The 20,676-nt window shown below is 52.0% G+C and overlaps 5 protein-coding genes across 5 annotated transcripts; 1 reads left to right on the forward strand and 4 right to left on the reverse strand.

Moving 5' to 3' along the window:
* Window positions 1-93: 93 nt before the first annotated feature.
* On the reverse strand, window positions 94-4,710 carry T069G_04960 (DNA polymerase family B domain-containing protein; the record flags this gene model as incomplete). The annotated part of the gene is made up of 4 exons (XM_056172170.1): window positions 94-1,851; window positions 1,911-4,184; window positions 4,248-4,351; window positions 4,413-4,710. 4 exons carry the CDS (start codon window positions 4,708-4,710, stop codon window positions 94-96), a joined length of 4,434 nt encoding a protein of 1,477 aa, XP_056029028.1.
* A 718-nt stretch (window positions 4,711-5,428) lies between these two features.
* T069G_04961 (PPR repeat family domain-containing protein) lies at window positions 5,429-7,580 on the reverse strand (the record flags this gene model as incomplete). Its single annotated transcript, XM_056172171.1, has 3 exons — window positions 5,429-5,556; window positions 5,648-7,079; window positions 7,143-7,580. 3 exons carry the CDS (start codon window positions 7,578-7,580, stop codon window positions 5,429-5,431), a joined length of 1,998 nt encoding a protein of 665 aa, XP_056029029.1.
* A 531-nt stretch (window positions 7,581-8,111) lies between these two features.
* T069G_04962 (uncharacterized protein) lies at window positions 8,112-9,306 on the forward strand (the record flags this gene model as incomplete). The annotated part of the gene is made up of 4 exons (XM_056172172.1): window positions 8,112-8,154; window positions 8,256-8,386; window positions 8,466-8,978; window positions 9,043-9,306. 4 exons carry the CDS (start codon window positions 8,112-8,114, stop codon window positions 9,304-9,306), a joined length of 951 nt encoding a protein of 316 aa, XP_056029030.1.
* Window positions 9,307-10,930: 1,624 nt separating this feature from the next.
* On the reverse strand, window positions 10,931-14,255 carry T069G_04963 (protein kinase domain-containing protein; the record flags this gene model as incomplete). The annotated part of the gene is made up of 5 exons (XM_056172173.1): window positions 10,931-11,805; window positions 11,901-12,639; window positions 12,699-12,858; window positions 12,914-13,113; window positions 13,200-14,255. The coding sequence occupies 5 exons, from the start codon at window positions 14,253-14,255 to the stop codon at window positions 10,931-10,933; spliced, it is 3,030 nt and encodes a 1,009-aa protein (XP_056029031.1).
* A 2,970-nt stretch (window positions 14,256-17,225) lies between these two features.
* On the reverse strand, window positions 17,226-18,920 carry T069G_04964 (RNA recognition motif domain-containing protein; the record flags this gene model as incomplete). The annotated part of the gene is made up of 5 exons (XM_056172174.1): window positions 17,226-17,422; window positions 17,492-17,612; window positions 17,685-18,332; window positions 18,423-18,518; window positions 18,582-18,920. The coding sequence occupies 5 exons, from the start codon at window positions 18,918-18,920 to the stop codon at window positions 17,226-17,228; spliced, it is 1,401 nt and encodes a 466-aa protein (XP_056029032.1).
* Between the last annotated feature and the right edge of the window lie 1,756 nt (window positions 18,921-20,676).

Raw genomic sequence — 20,676 nt, forward strand, 5'->3', positions numbered from 1 at the left:
CTCCAAAGCGCCCTCTCAGATCCGCATAATCACTAATCTTGCCCTTCTTTTCTTTTTCCTCCATCATGAATGCATTTTTGTCTCGCCCACTTCTCATGAGGCAGCAGCAACAGCAGTCGAGACAGAGCCCAGCATCTTGCTAAACCCAAGCTTCGTAAACAGCGTGTCCATGGCAACCCATTGTCTACCACACTTATCCAAATACTTGTCAACAACCGTCTTGACAGTGGTAAAGCGTACACGGTTATGCTCTGCCATCGCCCGGATCTTCTCCCGTTCTTGCGCCGTCAAGTCATTGTTAGCATCGCCAGCTTTAGTCTTTGCCTTGTCTACATCCCACAAGCTGGCAAAGTAAACTAGTTGATTATATATCGCCTTTTCGGTATACTCGTAAAACATCTTGCCAGTGCAGTCACGCGCCAGACCCTTAGGTCCCAAACAGCATGTGCCGTAGACGCTCATCTGCCGAGTACGATTGCCACACTGAGGATCATTACAGACGAGCCAGCCTTCGTAGTACCGGGACGTCTGGAGGCGAACCGCATGTTCAACCTGCGCTACAACAGATAGTGTCGGGATAACTGCGCTGCAGCCAGGGCAGGTGACGCCAGATGCGGTAACGCGATCAGGGGAGCCCATAAGACCCTCAAAGTCAGATGTAGCTTTGCATTTGCGGCAGCGGAGAGAGAGGCGTTTACAATCGACGAAACGGACCTCGTCGGGAATCTGAGACTCGAGAGGGTGAATTTCGAGATCGTCGCTTGAGCCGCTCTGTTGTGTTTGAGTAGAGGTATACCGGCGAACGTCCAAACCCAGCTGTTCAGCTAGCTGTGATGTCGAGGTGCCCGCAATATTGGCGCAAAGACGTTCCACAGGCGGGAAGATCTGCTTGGCAATGTACCAGTCCACGTCGGGCTGCAGAGAGGGATCAGCCTTGAGGTCTGGAGGAGCATAAGCACGCTTCGGCGCAGGTTCTGAGCTTTGGCTGGTGCCCGTAACAATGTAGGAAATCACATCACCCTTGCGGACAGTTTTACCCCTGGCCATGTCGCGGAGGGCAACTTGCACTTGAGGCATGGAGTCGGCATTGGGATATTCCTTGGGGCCCTTTCCGAGCTGCGTGTAGATGGTGTACTTGGGCACGGGAATCGCAAAGTCGCGCATCTTAGTAGCGATATCGCGTAGATATTCGTGGATGCGGGCCACGGAAACCTCGATGTCATCTCCAGACAAGATGTCATCGAGCAGATGCTTGGAGACTTCCTTGGAGAGCGCGCAGTACTCACGACGCCTCATATCCAAACCCTTAACCTCCATCTTCTCGATGAATTTACCATCCTTTTCAATGAGGTTAATGGCAGCGTACTTCTTCTTGGCTTGCAGCAAGATGCGGCGGAACACATTGTCAATGTCAATTTCCAGCAGCCTGTACTGCTCATTGACTGCTTTCTTGAACTCGTTGCCGACCTTGAAAGCGTCTGCAACGTTATCGACGTTGGCATTGATCATGACGGAATCCGTGTCACCGTAGATGACTTGTAGAGATTTGCTCTCGGCAAGATCCTTGGTGCTACGTAGAATTTCTCGGCCTTTGTGTGTGGTCAAGATGGCGAGGGGGCGAGCGTAGAAACGGGAGCGGGTATAACCCAAACAACCGTACATGGAGTTGGCTGTGAGCTTCAAGGCCAGCTGTTTAATGTCCCAAGTGGCAAGCTCTTCGGGCGTGGCCTTTTTATCTTTCATCAGATTCTTGACTTGGCGACGACGACTGACAAGTGTAGCAATGAGTCTAGGGAGAATGCCCTGGTCCTGGTTAACAGGTACTTCGGGGACAGCGTCTTCATCCTCGGCCTAAGTGATTAATGTTAGTAAGGACTGATCGGAAAAAAGGATTGTGGATGGTCTCTTACCGATGTTGTTCTATCCACTGTGGTGAAGCAAATATTAAACTCCTGGATAATGGAAGGATACAGAGAGTTGAAATCCATGACAAGGACAAATTTGTCATAGAGACCCTTTTCTGGCTCAAAGACAAGACCACCCTTGTACTTGTCCTTTTTCTTGCCTTCACCTCCCTCTTCCTCGGCATTTTCCTCCTCGGCCTTTTGCCGTCCCTTGAATGTCTGCTTGTCGGGGCAAATGTATTTGTTACGGTGGAACTCGTGAAGGAGAATGTATTCGTTTCGCTCAGCGCGAGTACCGGTCAGGGTACGAGCCCAAGAGTTACCAGCCAAGTTAGTTAAGACCTTGGTGAGAGGCAGCAGCTGCACACTGACAGCCAGCGCGGCAATGTAGTGCGTATCAGCTTCCATATGGGTCACGTAATCCATGAGGCCCTGGCTCTCCTTGGCCCAGGTGTTGAGAGCAACTTCATTGTCAACATCACGACGGCGGTTGTCACCCGTGAGATATAGGCTGCACATTTCCGTCAAGCTCCATGTCTGACACTTGAACATGGCAGATTTTCCTGCATCGTTGGCAAGATCGCAAAGCAATCGGCCGGCCATGACCTGACGTTCAGCAAACACGTTGCCGCCAACCTTGCCAATGGCAGATGGCCACTGGGTTCGTCGCAGTCTTCCGAGCCTCGACCACTGATGGACCTTTTTCTCAAACAGACGATGTAGGAGCACACTGTAATCGACACCTTCCAGCTGGTGACCAAGAATAACATCGGGATCCGCCACGTCAACCTGGGCCAAGAAGAAACTCAGCAAGTCGGATTCTTGCTTCTTCAAAACAATGGAACCCCGGTTTTTCTTCTTTGCGAGCGTGTTCTTTACGAGCGTGTCAAAGCCCATGGGAAAGGCCTGTCCGTGAGGTCGAATGACGGTAAACGTTCTGCAAGGAAGCTTCTCAGCGGGGGTTGTATCGCTGAGATGCACCTTCTCGTAGATTCGCGCACTAATGGCAAGGACTTCTTGCTTGTTCTCCTTGGCATTGAAAGCGGTTCGGAGAGCGATGCTCATCAGAGTCAACGGGGGCATATCCATGTTGTCAGAGTCGCTGATGGCCGACACCATGTTGGGGTGTTCAGCCAACACCTCAAGCTTGCAGTGAGAGGCATTCTTGATGGCACCAAAGTCGGCATCTTGGATCTTGAGCCAGCAAGGACCCATGATGTTCTTCCAAAGAACAAACTGCTCGAATAGAGCAGTGTTGGTGCCAAAGACGTGGGAAAACGTTTCTCCCTTTGCATCCATGTTGATAGCAGGCTTCGTGTAGGGATACAAGAGTTTCATGTACTCTGCCTCCTTGGGAATCTCGGGCAGCTCAAAGGCATATTTCCGCTCGCACTTTTTAATCTTGTACATGCCAACATTCATCTTGGTCATAATCTCATCAACCTCGTCGTAGACTTCGCCCATGCTAACTTCCTCCCCGGTTTCCTCGCCATCTCGGACGCGCTGTTGACGGGGTAAGAAGTAGAGTTTTCTGAGGATATTGTCAATCTTGACAAAGCAGCTGACGTATGATTGCGTCTTCTTGTTTAGCACTTTGCCAAAGAGACAGAGACTGCCGTTGATTTCGGTGTAATCAGTCCAGAAGAAGTTCAAGGACCCATCAGCCTCGAGGGCGTCATTGTGGTCTATTTTGCCAATGCCCCTGGACTCTGACATGGGGGTGCTCACGACGTTGAGCTTCTCCGTCAGTTCGTTCCAAGATGTGGGATCGACCGAGACGTCTGGAGCCTTGATGGGGGACGAAGTCACGGCCGGCTCTTCCTTGATAATTTTCTTCACTGGTCGAGAAGCCGCCATGTTTACACTGGCAACCTTGACAGCGCCAGCATGAGCAACCTCCATCATATCGTCATCGTCGTCGCTCTGCGGCTCTTGCTTTATCAGGGCCTTGCGTTGGGCAACTTTGGCGGCGGGTGAGGACGGTGCTGGGTCGCTCATGGGCATCTCTGCTGTGCCCATGGGCTCGTCATCAATCAGAGGTGCGAAATCGTTGTCGTCGTCGAAGCTCACAGGTGCGGGCTCTGGTGACGGCAATCGAATATCAACCCGCTTCTGCTTCTTGTGACTGGGTTCCGGGGCAGGGGACAAGTCTCGGGGCCTGCGCCTTTCGCCTCCAGACCGTTCGACCTTGGACGCCCTTGGGGCTGGAGCAGGGATATTGGCGTCTACCTCTCCGAGGAGGTCGGCAAGGAAATCGTCGTCGGCCTTGGTCTTGGTAACCTGTAGTTCTGTTAGGTCATCTGGGGGGTTGTAGAGCAAATACGCTGAATGAATGTGCCATACCTTTGGTTTGGGCTGTGCTTTACCGGCGCCCTTGGTAAAGTATTCGCTGATGCTGCGGTCGTTGGCATCCCGCTTGGCCTGCTCTTCCTCACGGCTCTTTTTGGCTGCATTTGTGATGAGCAATGGAAAAGACTAGAGGAGAGACAGTTGTAATCCATCACTCACCTGATTTGCTCGGCCTCCCACGCACTGGCAGCTCATTTTCTCCCTGGCTGTCTGATTCGTACTGCCGCACTCTGTCCCAGTCTTCGCGGCCGTCGTCGGCATAGCCCTCGCCATTGTCGTCGACCACAAAGTCGTCCTGATTCAGGCGATCTCGCACAATCTTCTTGTATCCGGCCTCGTCCACTTCGTCATAGAGATCGTCGGCATCCTCAACCTGGTAGCTCTCAAAGGCCTTCTTGCCCGCTGCACGAAGGGCCTTGAGCTCGGCGAGCTTTGCCCGGCGGTCGACCTTTGGCATGGCGGAGTGACTGTGGATTTTATTTTAGGGTATCATGAAATCGTAAAGGAATGTCGAGTCAAGGCCACACGCTTATTGTTGTGGTGAGAATAAAAAGAGACGGAGAGACGGAGAGAGAGAGGCAAAATGATGCCGCTGGGAAATCCCAATTGTTTGTTGGAGGGTCCGCCTGTCAAGGTGAGGTACCTCCCACATGCCCTAGCTGGCATACACTGATCAGGTACTGCCAGGCGCGTCTTTACGCGTGAGTCGCGTTGTTACTCGACACGCTAAATGGCTAATGGCCGTCAATTAATTGGCAGCCCGCCAAGGTGACGTGGGGCAGCTCATGCATCCAAGAGGCGATATGACTCTATCGAGGTCAGCGTCTCATGCCACCAAGCTGCCCGTGTAAGTCCACAACTTATTCATAAAAGATATAAAAGGCCAAACTGACATGAGAAAAAGAACGATAAAGGAGAGATGTATAGTATTCTAAAATAAGACCAAGGATATCTTGTCACAAGGTACCACCATGATATACAAAAGGTTGCTACATGTCTAAATCATACACTCATGACTCTTACATCTCGCACATTTGGTTGAGCCTCTTCCATCTACCACTGGCTGCTGCTGCTTCTGTTGTTACTCCATGACCTTCTTGGTCGTCTTTCTTCATCCACTCCCCATGATCTCCTTGGCCGTCTCTCTTCTCTCTCTTCTTTCCCTTTCCATGACCTCATTGGTCGTCTCTCTTCTTCCCCTTTCCATGACCTCCTGGGTTGTCTTTCTTCATCCACTCCCCATGATCTCCTGGGTCGTCTCTCTTCTCTCTCTTCTCCCCCTTTCCATGACCTCCTTGGTCGCCTTTCTTCTTCCACTTCGGCTTTTCTCCATGTATCCCAGACAAAATCGCCAGCCGGCCTGAATTCGGCACTAAACTTGTCCTCCCCACTACCTTCTTCAGACCCTTCAGCCGTGTCTTCTCGGCCAGATTTGCGCAAGTTGGGCTCCCTGTCCTCACGACCCGAGAAGAACTTTTGAATCTCGCGGTTTATCTTCGCACCGACCACTCGAAGGTCCTTTTCGTCCTTCTCATCAAGCATCTTTTCGTTTAGGACCTTGTTGAAAGCGCTAAACATGTGACGAGCCAGGGCGATGACCTCACGCTGGCTGTTGTATAGCGCTCCCGTGCTAGAATCCTTGCCCTTTGCCTTCTCCTTGAAGAAGTGATAATGAACTTTCTTGTAAGGCTCCCAGAGATGGGCAAGAGCAGTTGTTATTTGGAGGCCATACTCACGCTTGGCCTCTTCTTCAGCACGCTTGGCGGCTTCTTCGTCTTCTTCATTACCCTGCTTGAGTCTTTCGCGGAACTGAAAATGACTGACCAGAGCAACCCTCAAATACAGACGAAGGGTGTGCAAGTCTGGCACAGGGAGGCGCTCAAGCATAGAATCAAGCACTCGATTCGAGTTGTCAATGGCATTGGGGTTGATGTTATCACGGACGCAGGTCTCCATGGCGATGCGGTAGTGCTTTGCATCAATGTATTCGTCGGGCATTAGGCTCAAGATGGAAGAGGCATGGCCGCTTGCCTTGGCAACTTTGAGCATGCCAAACATGCGCAGCCAGTTGTCGTTGTCCGGTACGACACCGTAGTAACGGACCAGGAGGTTCCAATACTTGATACCGCACGTTGTGAGCCTTGATGAGGCTAGCGTCGTGAGGACCAGGGCCAGGGTATTGCGGCCGGGGACAGCATAGACAGCTCTGGTTGAGGGCACCTTCTTTGGAGCACCAGTAACAGCAATCTTTTCCATCTGGGAATCTTGGAACGCGTCCATGCCAGCATCCTTGGCCAAGTTGGGTATGCTCATTGTCTGGTATAACAAGTCGAGAACCTCCTTCTTCTGTTCCTTATTCGGGGCAAGGAGTAGGACACGGCCCATGGAGCATACTAGCTCTTCGTCTATGACCAGCTGGGCCTTTCTCCATTTATCAATGACTTCATTCCAGATGGCTTTTGCGCGATCTATAGCCTTTTGCGTGTTGGTGGCTTGCTGCTCCGGCGTGATGTCGCCCGCATCAAGGGTTGCTTGATATCGCAAAGCATTGAATATGGTAGTGTAGGTGTAGGGTGTGGGGGCGCGAGTAGACTCGTTGGCTGTGTCGGCTATGAGGAACATGGAGTCAAGGTCGCCAGCTCTCGCGCAAACATTGAGGACAGCATTCATGTGAATCGAATTGGGCTGCAAGCGTTTGTCGCTGAGGAGAATGTTGTAGTGCTTGACAGCCTCGGCGACAGCGAGCTTTGGGTGTTGCGACTGGGCGCAGCCGCGGAAGATGACTGTATAGGTCTGCACATTGGGTAGCTGCCCTCTTTTCTTCATCTACACGGATTGTTAGTTAGCCAATGCAAAAAGTAAGAGAAATTGAGATTCCAAAGTACTAACATCGTTGTAAAGCTTGATGGCGTTCTTCAGCTGCTGCTTGCCCAGCAGATAGTTGATGAGGTGGTTCCAAGCAACAACGACTTGGCGGTCTTTGCCAGCAGTCTTGGTGAGAAGCAAGGCTTCATCAAACCTGTCATTGGCGAGAGCTCTTTCAACATACTGGGCAATCTTCCAAGGGTCGTCCATGTGCTGGAGCTCCTTCTTGACAATGCGCTGCAGCCGCTCAAAGTCTTTTTTCTTGGAGACATCTGAATCGACGGGCTCCAGAATAAGACTCTTAGGAGCATCGGTTCGTTCAATGCTTGGGGTTGCAACTGAAGCATAGGGCCTGCTGGTTTGTGGAAGAACGGGGAGGATGCCGGCGAGGGGTCTGTTGCGAGACGAAGCCTGCACTGCACGGCGCAAACAGGCGGCGCAGTTGACGAGACTTGCCGACATTGCGCAAAGCCGTAATAAACAGCAAGAGAAAGAAACAATGATTATAATAGGGACAGATCAACTGAACAACTGCATTGTGTATAACGGTAATATGTTGTATGTATGTTTAGTCTAACAAGACATTCTCGACCTTTTAAAGAAAATTGTCTTGGACGCTGCACAATTAGAGTGGACTGGCCTTATCTTATCGGCCACACTAGACAGGGATATCCCGCCCCCAAATGAACTAAACTTTTTAGAGTCTAACGCTGCAGCGCCGTCAGCCTCTCTCTTGCGCCTCCAGCCAATCACAGGCCTCACTCCCCAGGCCATTTCAGTCCCCCTTCAGTTTCCAACCAAAAGGAACAGACGCGACAAAAAAGTGGCCAAAAGCATCCTCGTCCCTTGACCCTTGATCTGTTATCCGTTATCCATCACAATCTCTCTCTCTCTCTCAACGCTTTGACAGATACACCCTCCAATTCTCTACAATATTGAACGCTCTCCATCTCGACTTTTTCCCCTCTACAAGAAAGATCAAATCATCCAACCATGGCGCCTGTGGCCAAGGAATTCGAGCGAATCATCAATACCGGTACGCACATGGCCGTCTAACGTCGTCGCGCGCGCAGAGACAGACACTCGCATCTCGCGACACCACCGTCGTTGGCCCGACCAATTACTGACGCCCTGCAGCCCGCGAGCGCAAGAAGAATGAAGCCCTCGCCGACAAAATCTTCTCCAAGGGCCGCCGCCAGAGTGCGCCCACGAGCATGAAGGGTGCGCAGCCCGGAGGATCGCTGGCCAGCCGTGTCGGTGTCAAAAAGGTACAGACAGACATGAAATAGACCGGCTTTACATCTAGAGGAGAATCAAGACGGTACTAATCAATCTTCCCGACATTAGGCCCAGCCTCAGAACAAAGCCACAGTCTCTGCTCAGCGCCGTCGAGCAACCATCCCTGCCGGCGACGTCAACGGCGAGTGGACTCACGACCTCCACAGCTCCGTCAACCGCCCCAACACCTCCTCCAACGCCCCCCTCAGCTCCCGGATAACCCTCCCCGGCGGCCCCAAGAAGACAGCTGCTCAGAAAAAGGCCGCCAGGCTGGCTGCCGCCGTCGACCGCATGGACACGGACGATTCCGTCAGGCAGCAGGTCAACATTGTCAAGAACAGCAAGTCACAGAGACCAGACGCTGGCATGACGATCCGGGGGCTCGCGGGCCCTTTTGCCGTCATGGGACAAAACTTTGCGCCGGGAACGACGGCCGCGGATGTCGAGAGTGCCATGACGCCCGTGGGTGGCGAGATGGTCAGCTGCGAAGTCGTCAAGACGCAGCCCTTTATGATTGTCGAGATGGTGTTTGCGTCGAGGGAGGGCGGAGAGAGGGTCATTGAGACGTTTAACAACAAGACTGTAAGGCCTCGGTTTCGTCTTCCATTCACTTTTGACTTCTCGTTACTAACAATTTCCCATCTAGGCCGATGGCAGAATCCTCAAAGTCTACGCCAAGCCCGGCGGCTACAAACCAAGCCGCGACTCAGCATCAGGACGTCAGGCGTCATCACACCGCGACCAGGTCGTTGACGGCTCCATGGGCTTCCCCGACAACGACCTCATGGACACCGAAAACGTGCCCCCCTCGACTAGGGGCAGCAGACTGCACTACGACGGCGGCAAGAACAACTCCGCCAACAAGCGTGGTCGCGGGTTCCAGAAGGGCTCCAACAACAACGGGCGATAGAGTCGTTCGTCGTCGAGGGAGTACCGGGGGAGGAGATCTGTACCATATTGAAAATCCCAGTTTTTTTACAAAGCCCGAAATCTCTCCTCCCCGGTGGTGTGGCGGCATTTTTTTTTATTACTTCTTTGTATGTTTTAGGATACAACGGCTCTGGGATAGGGGATAATTGGTGAAATAATTGAGCGTTTCTTTTTTCTTTTCAGGGCAACTGCTGTGGTCATTGGCAGCGTCAGTGAGGTGCATTGCTTGCAAATCTAGGACGGGCGGAATGAATGAATGAAAACCCAACAAAAAGCAGAAATTACAAGGCTAAATATATAGAAATACAATCAATGCATATATGATGTCTTTTTAAGAGGCCCGTCCATGGCAACTGAGATAGTAAATTAGCATTCAACTGCACTTTAACAATCAAAACACCACAAGCCGACCTTCGAGACAGTAGATACTATTCAGATGATAATATTCACAAAACCCCACCCTCCCCCTTCCATGACAGGTATCAAAATATTCATCATCTCGACTGAACCCTTCCCCTCCCTCCTTTCGGCGGCAGTTCATCCCAAACCCAGGATATATAGCCAAACTAAAGAAACCCCAATGACGGAAACACTCACTCATGTTTGAAACCACGATAAAACAAACCTATAAGAAAATCCACAACCAAGAGAGATGATGAGACAAAAAGAGAGAGAGAAGAGCAAAGAGTAGGGACAGGGAGACACAAAAGAGGCAGCAAAAAGAAGAGCAAGCAAAAAGAAAGCCATATCTACTAAAAACCCATAGTCATCCCAATAATCCTCCCAAATTGCAATCTCTCTTTTATCCTTTCTTTTCCTCCCATCTCCATCTCCTTCTCCTTTATCCATCCTCATCCCCCAAACCACATGATGCGGGGACAGAAACAAACAAAACACGAATTTTGCATCCTTAATCCTCCCCCTATTCCCCCCACCCATTCTTGAACTGTAAGAATCATACTCTGCAAAGCACGTAATAGAGCCAGTCTCGATTGCAGATACATACAAGGAATAACGAGAAACAACGACACCGAGGCAGACACCAAGTAGTCGTACACGGGGCAGGAACATAAGCTGATCCCACAAAAATAAATAGAAACACAAACAAAGAAACCCCTTTCCCATCCACCGATATGCTGATTACGGGCAGCCATCTTACAAAGAGGGACACTGCCTTTTGGTTTACGCACAGACGGCAAACGCTCTCCGTCCCAGTCCAAACCCATATATATCATTCATGACGTGCGTCGCAGGAACAGGCCTAGTGAGCGGCTCGGGTATGAGGCTCGGACGGCGGGGGATTCAGAGAAACATCCCCCGTCATCGCAACGGGATCCCTCCTTACGACCAGCTTCAGTGGGATTCATCAATAGCCAAGTTCCCAATCGCCACGACTCTCTTCCAAGTCATTGGCGAGTGCGCTGAAAAAGAGCGTCGGATCCATGGAATGCAATGCCCCGTGCTCTGATTTCAAAGACGGACGGTTGTCTTCTGCGGCGCCCATTTATTTGGTCATGATACCGGCGTAATTAACAAAACTACCACAGTCGGAGAAACTAGATTTCCTTGACTTCGGCTGAAAGGTAAGAGGAAGAAGAATGGCTTCAATGCCATGGGTTCTGGTTGCCCATAAAGCCTTCTTCCAATGTTCGCTCTTCCAGGTTACGAATAAAGTCCCGATTGCTGCGGGCACCTCCCTGTTGAACCCGGCTGCCTCGTCTTCCAGCTCGGCCTGGTGCGTTATCCAATCCCTCGCCAGTTGGCGGATAGTACGCCGGGCTGGGTTGGAGTCGGATGGGTTGGCTCGGGTCAAGGTGGCTTGCGACTCGCTGTAGCGCAGGAGGGATACCGCTTTGCTGCTGCTCCATGGTCGAAGCCCGCTGCCTATTTGTTCTCATGCCACCTTGCTGGTACATGTTGGGCTGTGAGGGGTTCGAGTATTGCGATGACTGGAGCTGCTGAGGAGGCTGCGACATGACCATTTGACCGTACTGGCCGGTCTGAGGTGGCCCATACTGAGGTGGGACGCTTCCATGAGCAGCACCGGGGTTATAGACGGCGCTGTTAGAGTACAAAGGAGCTGGTACATGGCCAGAGGGCTGGTACTGTCCACCATATGCGTTCTGCGCTGAGTTGGCCTGGGCCTGGGCCTGGGCCTGAGCTTGCGCTTGAGCCTGAGCCTGGGCTTGTGCCTGGGCTTGCGCTTGTGCCTGGGCCTGGGCCTGAGCAGCCTGAGCTTGCGCCTGCGCGGCTCGTTGTTTGCTGAGGGCCTCGGCTTGCTGCTGTTGCTGGGTGCCGGGAGCTGGTGATCGGTTGAGGGAGCTCGACTTCAAGTTCATCGGCGGGACAAATGGACCTGTGTACTTTTGTTGTGTGATGAAGGGGTGGAGTTTTGCCTGCTGTGGCGACCACCGCTCTAGAGGGTTGATGTTAAGCAGACCCCTGACGAAGTCGATGAAGGCGATGCGATTGTTCATCTCTGTAGCAATATCAGGTTAGGTTAAAGGAACTCGTAAATGCATTGAAAGAGGATGGGAAAAGAAGGAAAAGAGAATTGTTTCCAAGATTTCTTACCTCGGTCGATTTCGCTCTGCTTCATATTCTTGCGCGGCATGGGGTACGACTTGATGATTTCGGGCAGCGTATTAGCCTGGAAGTACTTCTTACTAGGCTGTTCCTTGGTGTTGTGCTCCCGCGAATACTGTTCCATGCTCTTCATGTGGTATGTCCGCCTGCCAAATTCATCCTGCCGCCGTTCGAAAAACTCGAGGCCCTGCTTGCCCATGTCAATCATCCAGTTGGGGGGGTTGCCAAGCATCTCGACGATTCGAGCAATCTGATTGTACTCTGATGAGCCGGGGAAGAGGGGAAGACCCAGGAACAACTCCACCACGATACAGCCCAGTGACCACATGTCGATGGCGGACGAGTACGGCAAGCCCAGCAAGACTTCGGGGGATCGGTAGAATCTGGACTGGATATAAGTGTAGACCGTCTGGCGCTCGTCGCATGCCGAGCCAAAATCGATAATCTTGATGATTGGGCTCTCAAGATTCTTTAACAAAATGTTTTCCGGCTTCAAATCGCAGTGAATCAGCCGAGCCTTGTTGAGGAGGGCCAGGCCATTCAGAAGCTGCTGGGCGAAGACGCGGACCAGAGTTGTGCTGAGGCCGCGGAACTGGTTCTGCTTGATAAGCTCGTACAGGTTGACACTAAGTAGCTCGAAGACGAGGCAAAGGTGTTGTCGGTGGATGAAAGTGTCTTTCAGTCGGAGAAGATGGTGGTCATCGTTTTTGTCGAGCTTCGTATTGAGCTTTTTTTGTATCAAATCAGCGCAAGCTAATAATCATAGAATGGAGGGGGAAATCATACCAAGTCGAGCACAGACACCTCCATCATACTCTGGTTGAAGTAGGCGGTGCGGTTTTTGATAACCTTGACGGCCACGACCTCTTGCGTCTTGAGGTTCTGGCACTTGACGACCTGACCAAAGGTACCCTGACCCAGCACATCGAGGATGAGATAGCGATTCCTACAACAAAGTTAGACAAACATGTCATGACAGCGAGAGAGAGGAGTATACGCACTTGTGGCCGGCTTCTTCAGAGCCCAGAATGTCGTTTACGTAGAGGATGTAATCGCTATCCTCGTTGTCATAACCATCGTTCTTGGTGCCCTTGCTGGGCTTCGTCAGGACTCGGCGAGGATTCCGCGATGACTCGTACTTGAAGCTCGGGTTGCAGATGCGGTACGTGGCAGGCAGATGCAGCGTCAAGGCTTGGAGAGGCTATATCAAGGTTGGAGAGAATGAGTTAGAAAACTGTCGAGTCACACAAAAAAAAAACAAGTTGTAGTGTGGCATGGCAGACTAACGCTGATGAATCCTCCCTCTGGGTTTGCTCGCCTGAAGCGCGGCTGTCTCGTGTTCTTGGGCTGCAGCTCGGCAGGCGACTTGATCTTCTTGAACTCGGGCACCGTCTTCATCATTGGGGGATTCTGGCGGCGAGGGGCCTTGTTGTCGCTAAAGGAGCCGTCGAGCGTGGCCACGGCAGACGAGGGGTAGCCATCGTGGGAGTAGGAGGAAATGGGGGGCAGCTGGGGCTGGCGACCAACAAAGTACGGGCTGCTCGAGTAGTCGGCGTTGGGCGGCGTCTGCTGCGAGGGCGAGCTGGTGTAGGCCTTTGAGTAGGGCGACGTGGGCGACAGCGTGTCCATGGGCGAGTAGCGCTGGGCAGCGGACGACGGCTGTTGCTGGTGCTGGTTCTGCAGCTGCTGTAGCTGGAGCTGTTGTTGCTGGAGCTGCTGCTGGTGTTGGTGCTGCTGGTCCTGGGGCGAGTACAGGCCCGACGAGCGGGTGCCCGACAGATGGGCCTGGTGGTGCGGCCTCATGGGGTACTTGATGCCGGCGTGGGCATCGTGGGCGTCGTGCATGGCGACGTCGCCGCTGTTGTCGCGCACGGGGGCGGTAGCGAGAGGCGAGGTGGCCGGGTTGAGGTTGATGCTGCTGGAGGAGCCGTGGTGGGCGCTGAGCTGCTGCTGCTGCTGCTGTGGGTGCTGGTGGTGCTGGTGAGGCAGCTGGTAGTGCAGCTGGTGCGGCAGCGTGTGATGCTGGTAGGGCTGGCGGTCGTAGCTGTTGCTGCTGTGGCTGCTGGACGAGGTGATGTTGTTATTGTTGTTGTTGGGGTTGGAGCTGGCGATGTTGTTGCTGCTGCTGTAAGGCGAGCCCGAGGAAGAAGCAGCGGCGGCAGCAGGCGGAGCGGACGCAGACGCCGAAGCTAGGGCAGAAGCAGACGAAGAAGCAGACGCGGCAGACGCTTGACCGGCCGGGGCGTGGCCAGAGGAGGAGGCTGGCAGAGGCGAGGGATAGTCTCGCGATGTCTGGCCGCTGTTCTTGTGTCGAGAGTCGGGGTACCACGACGGATTATCCATGGCGGGCAAGGCAGAGCAAAGGAGGGGCGTCAGCGGTCCAAGCAGCGGCCGACCGGGCCACACAGCACAAGCACAGCTCAACACAGCACAGCACAGCAGCCTCCAGACCAGAGCGCTATTATTCTGCACCAGCACAACACAGGCGGTTGGTCAGCGCCGATTTGCTGCTGCTTGCTGCGGATTTGCGACGGCGCTCGATCAACGGATCAGAGTCGCAGCAATTGGGCGCTCGGTGGAGGCCCAAGTTCCGGGGGGATGCGATCAACTGCGACTTGATTGAGGGAGTGGGTAAGAAATGGCTATGGCGGGAATGGTCTGGATTGGATCTTGGTTTTTGGTGGCATAAGCCCAGCCCAACCTGGAACTTGTCGTCGCAGCGCAGTGGTGATCAGTCTGGTGCGACTCTACAGTGCAGTACAGCCAAGGTACATTTGATCCAATGCTCACTGCACTCAATCAAATAGGCCAGAGAGGTACCCTTGCCTGGTGGAGGATTGATGCGAATGGTAAAATTGTATAATCCACGCAAAACCGAAAACAAAAGAAAGACGCATTTGCTTCATTCGAGTATAAGGTTTGATGCTAGCCTCATTTCTCTCTCTTCTTCTTCTTATTTTTCCCTCTTCGTTCTGCTTTCCTTCTTTCAAATCAATGTCGTTTGCCGAGACCGAACACGTTTGCAACGTACAGCGCATCGCCTCCAGGACTTGCACTTGTAGCGGTACCCAGTCCGTTGAACCATGCGCTAAGACAACCGGAGCTCACTGTAGCGGGCAGTCAACCTTGAGGCCTGTAATCGGCGCTGACTGTCTGCAAGCGCCAAGTACCGCTACATCCAGGGCGGGGCGCTGCCGGTTGCCCAGGGAAGCTCCCACTCTTCGCTGGCTAGGCCGCGTTGGTGCTAGCCGCTGCTACAAGTCAGGCCGCAGTTCTGGTACATGCAGCTGAAACATGAACTCGAAGCATCAGCAGCAGATCTCGCTCGGCCACAGCCAAAATGTGAGGTGCCTATAAATGTCCATCCATGTGATATTGAATGACATTAAATGAGCACAGCCGATGCTTTACCTTGAATATTGACAGACAATCAGGAAGTCAATTGTTCACCGGTGACAGAACCATTAGTCCCTTGACGCTGATTCATTGTATCAAGACTTACTCTGAGACGTCAATCACGACCACGACGGGCAGAAATCACCGTCTCAGACACGTCCAGCATCAACAATCCATGGCCCCCACTAACTCATTTGAACAGCGTCCACGTAATCCAAATCAAAAATATACCCAACCTGAATTCATACTTGCACGATCCATTTGACATCAATCCCATCCCATCCCATCCCTACCAGGTACCTGTCTCCAAGCTCCCGAAACAAGGCTTGCAACGTATCATCCACTCACTGCCCATCCATGGCATACAAAGTACATGTACATGTACTTGCACATCCAACCGCCGCAAGCACCTGTCGCTGGCTGGTTCCACTCTCTTCTGCCCGTCTTCAGCGAGTCAGCATCGCCAATTGCTCTTCGTGCTCAGCCATAACTCATCCATCCATCATCATCATCATCATACGCTCGCAAAATCACCCTCCATTCATGAAAGCGCCTCCTTTTCTTCCCTCGTCCTCAGATGTACAAACATGAAAGAATCCCCTCCCCTTCCCTCGTCATATCATGCAATAGTTCCACTGATTTTGCCCCCCCAAAGGTTCCCTGCTTTTTTTGCTCTCCATCTTTTTGCCAAGGTGACAGCCAGCAAGATGGATTATCGGCTGGGCTCCGTCATGTCCCCTGCATAATCTGCAGCTCGAAATCGCCACCGGCTCTTTTTTTCCCGCCCAAATTCTTGGACGTCATGCCATGTGTAAATTCGAGTCGCTCATGTACGACGCAAACCATCTAGAATACGAAATTGTGTGCAAAATACAACTGCACATTCTCTTGTTCGTGAGATGGTGCGCATGGCGACTGTAAACATATGCATCCATGCACAATTAGATGGTATCACATGCAAGTCAGGTCTAGCAAGCCAAGCAAGCAAGCTTTCCTCGTGAACCCCGTAGATGTAGCGTTGATTGTTGCAATAACTGCCTGCAATCCAGACATAGGTATTTACGGTCATATAAACCACCTTCACTTTCTTCCAACTAGTCAGACCGAAAAGGCATTCTGGCTACACATTCGCTCTCCCACTTGTGCTTGTTATTTTTCTTACACGACATAAAATCCGCATCATCTTTTCCGACGTCGTCGTACCGCGAAAGCCTCAGTCTCCTGTGGGAGAAGAAAAAAAGAAAAATCTCAAGGGGGTGAAACAACCCCCCTAGCTGCAAATGCTCTTCTCATGTTATCCAACCCTTCTTTGACACAATATGTTGATGCCACGCTCATTTCTTCAGATCGCGCAAGACAATAGAAATTCGTAATCATCATCATATGGGAACAGACAAAAAACAAGTATGAAAGGGTGAGAGACAGAGACAGAGAGAGAAAGAGACAGAAAGAGAGAAATTACCTGCTCCAAATGCTCTCATGTGGTATCCCAGCAGGCGGCGCTCGTTTTAAAATGAAAGAAGAAGAAAAAAGGAATAAAAAATAAAATAAAAGCATTCCAAACTTTTCGTTTCTCTCGTGCATAAAATGAAAAATTACACGGGCAAAGGAGCAATGAGAGGAAACCCCTGGAAGAAACAACCTTTGGAAAATCACACTGGGAAAGAAAAAACGATGGCTGGTACAAAATGAGAAGAGCCCATATGCTGAGAATGGCAGTAGATAAAAGGGAGTGGGGTGAGAGGAAGATGACAACAAAGTTGGGCAAATCAACAAGAAATGGGGGAGACAAGGAAAGGAGTATGATACGTCAAATGGTAAAAGAAAATGAGTCCCCCCTCAACCGTGAAATTTCTTCTTTCTCAACTCCTCCACTCTTACAGCTTGCGATCCCGTTCGCACTTCATTCCCCGATGACTACGATTGATAGCCGCCGAAACCGTTGTTGAAGTTTTGTCCCTGGTTTTGGTTCCATTGAGCGTTGGGACCCTGGTGGCCACGGCCGTATCCTCCGGCACTCTGAGGGCCGCCATATCCCATGGGGGAGCCGCTGTATCCCGCGGGAGATCCAGCTTGCGGGCCGCCAAAGTTGCCTTGTTGTCCGTTGTATTGCGCTGCAACAAGGAGCAAAACGGTTAGTGTCCAGTCTTGTAACCAACAGCCAGTTCAATATAGCAACTTACCTCCATACTGAGGGTAGTACGTGGGAGTACCAGGGAAGCCCGGGGCCTGGGAGGTCTGGGGGCTGTATGGCTGCTGTTGAGGGTCAAACGATCCAGAGTTGGGTGTCTTGTCCTTGCCCCACTGCTCAACATGTCAGTGATACGTCCCGCCGCCATTCGTCACTCAACATGTTTGAAAGAGAGGTCTACTTACGCTGCACTTCAATGGCCGGCCGTTGACATTGTATCCGTTCATCTGGCAAATGGCCATTGCCGCATTCTCGTGAGTATCCATCTTGATAAAGGCAAAGCCGCGGTCCGCCTGGAATCGGGACTCGACGACAAAGCCAAAGTTTTGAAACAGGGGGACGACGTCGTTTGGAGTCGTGTAGGGTGTGAGGTTGCCCACGTAGCACGTAGTCTGCCAGTTGGGCGTCTGCGCAAGGATCATCTCGTAACTAGCGATTCCGTGGGCAGGGAACTGGTGGTGGCCAAAGGGAGTGGTAGGAGTCATGCCCATGGCCTGCATTGCCTGCTGCTGAGCCATTGAGGGCTGACCCTTTTGGTTGGCCCAGTTGCAGCGGATGGCGCGCGATCCGAGCCACTCTCCATCCATGGAGCTCAGCGCCTTTTCGGCATCGGGCCGATCGCGGAAGGCCACAAAGCCATAGCCTCGAGATCTACCCGTCTTCATGTCCCACATGACGCGAGCTTCCGAGACGGAGCCAAAAGCAGAGAAGGCCTGAAGGAGGATATCATCGTTGACTTCGTTTGAGAGATCGCCCACGAAGATGTGGAAGTGGTTTGACGTATCCTCTTTGCTGGTGGTGTTGGACTGGTAGGCCCAGTTGACCCGGATCTCCTATATTTCACAAGAGCTGTGTCAGTGGAAGCTGGGAGACAAATACCTCATGAGAGACAAGAAAAGAAGCAACATTTATGGAAGACGTACCGATTGGTGAACTCGTCGACCATTCAGGGTCTGCATGGCCCTCTCTGCCGCACCGGGGTCATCGTACTCGACAAAGCCATAGTTGTAGCCCTTGGCCTATATCCCACGGTTAGCAACATGTATAATCCAACACAACACCACAGAAGGATATATCCATACATTCTTGTCTGGGATAATCTTGACGTTCTGGACATGGCCCGTGGTCTCAAAGATCTGACGCAGCACGTCCTCGGTGACCCGCTGATCCAATCCGCCAACGTAGAGGGCCCGCTTGTTGGGCTCAGGCGCAGCTCGTCGGAAGCCGGTGGTTGGGGAGAGAATTCCACCGCCGTCAACGCCAGATCGGGGAGAGGTGATGGCCGTCGGGATTGGGTTCGTGTTCTGCGGAATATGGAGGGGAGGCGGGGGGAGGTGAGTTGGGTTGCCTTGGCCGTTTTGGGCGGCAGAGGCGCCCACGCCAGGCTGCGCAGAGGTCGGAACAGCGCCAGCGTCAGCCATTGTCGCGACTATGAAGATTCTTTGGAGAGGATCGTATCGGGCACGCGAAAGGGGTTGAGGAAGCGGAGGCGCGCAGGCGGTTGCGTGGGTGGCGATGAAGATGAGTGAGGAGAAGTCGGTAGAGAGGAGGGGTGCTTTTTAGGGGGGAAGAATGCAACGAATAGATCTCGGACGACGAGCTCGCTAAGTATCGATGACGAGGGAACAAAACAGACGGGAAACGCTGCCGGCGAGAAGGTTCGGAAAGATGCTTGGAGTAAATCGAGGCGAAACCGAGGAGATGCGTTGAAGGAGAACTGAGAACTGCCCGGCCGAGCTTGTGGGAAGCTTGCAGCGCTGGTGAGGCGGGACAAGATAGGAACAAGACAGGGGACAGAAAACTGAACAAGAGCTGCAAGGATGCCGAGAGGGACTAGGAAAATATGGAAAAGAAATAAAAGAAGAAAACGCAGAAGAAAACGATAAAGGAAACGAGTCCCGCAAATCGCAACCAACCGCTCCGCTACTTTCGTGCACACACAGCGAACTTTGTCTGAGGAAAAAAAGAGACAAAAAAACCCGGCATGTACTAAGTTGGACGGGATGTCAAGGTGAAGGTTTGTGCTGGGCAAGAGTGGAGAGCCAACTTTGATGGATTTGCAACTAGAGCGGCTACCCTACAACGGGCAAGGTGCAGATTGGATTTTTTTGTGCGTGTGTGCTCTTTGGAGTCTCTCTTCTGCCGAGAGAGCACGGGAGAAGGAGAGGGGTGGGCGCGGCTGAACCGTGGGCTTTTAATTGTTTGATTCTGGGCAAAGCGATAAGGAGAATGGGGAGAATAATATGGATCTATGGATGTTTGTTGAGCAGTTTATTGTTGATAGTTGATGCTTTACCATGCCTACTAAGGTGCTATTCAAGAAGGCAGCAGGTCTGTGACATGGCCTCGCAGGGGGTTGAAGCTCTATCCGTCACATAATTTGGCTCCTAGACACCTATAGACTGGAGCGATGGAGTCGCCTGTGCCCGACACCTCGTATTGCTGTCAAGACTGGGCGTTTTGGCCGTTATATACAGCCAATAGAAGGTACATCTCAGCACCATTGAAGGAATAACACAATTTAGTTTAGGTATCTTGGTTATATCCAACATTTTCAAACCAACGAGATAGACCAAGGAGATTATTCATTTGATTTGTTTTCGTCTTGCTGAAACCCAAGGCACATTCATTCTCAATCCGTGCATCACTGCGCCGACTCCTGCGCCTCGAAATGCGAAATACTTCAATGATACCCTGATCGGTGATGATAGATCACGAGGCTGCCCTCTTGCTCAGCGCCACGCCAGTTTCGGCGGCCGGCTTCTGCGTTGGTCCGCGAGAATCCTAGCATGGCATGGCATATCGATTATTTGCTTTGTAGACTTTGTAGACTTTAATGACATGGGTTGGTTTTGCAACCTGGAGTTGTGAGACATGCGGCCACATGGCTGATTCAGCTGTCGATGGAGCACGAGAGCTCTCTGATGGACTGACTGATCTGATCCTTGCAACTTACAGCACCTATGGAGGGAGGTACCTCATCCTGCACAGCAAGCAAAGCCCCTACCTCGCCCCTACATACGAAGCTGAGGCTGAATATACATTGAAAGTACAGAGTACCGTCAAATTTAATCATACAGCTCCACAGGAACTCTTATACTTTTAACCCCTATCCAAGGTTTTTGTCTTGGTTCTTACAAGCTATTTGGCTGTACATGTTTAGCCGTTCTTCAGGAC

This window comes from Trichoderma breve, chromosome 3 (genome assembly GCF_028502605.1).
Source record: "Trichoderma breve strain T069 chromosome 3, whole genome shotgun sequence".
In the NCBI taxonomy this organism is placed as follows: domain Eukaryota; kingdom Fungi; phylum Ascomycota; class Sordariomycetes; order Hypocreales; family Hypocreaceae; genus Trichoderma; species Trichoderma breve.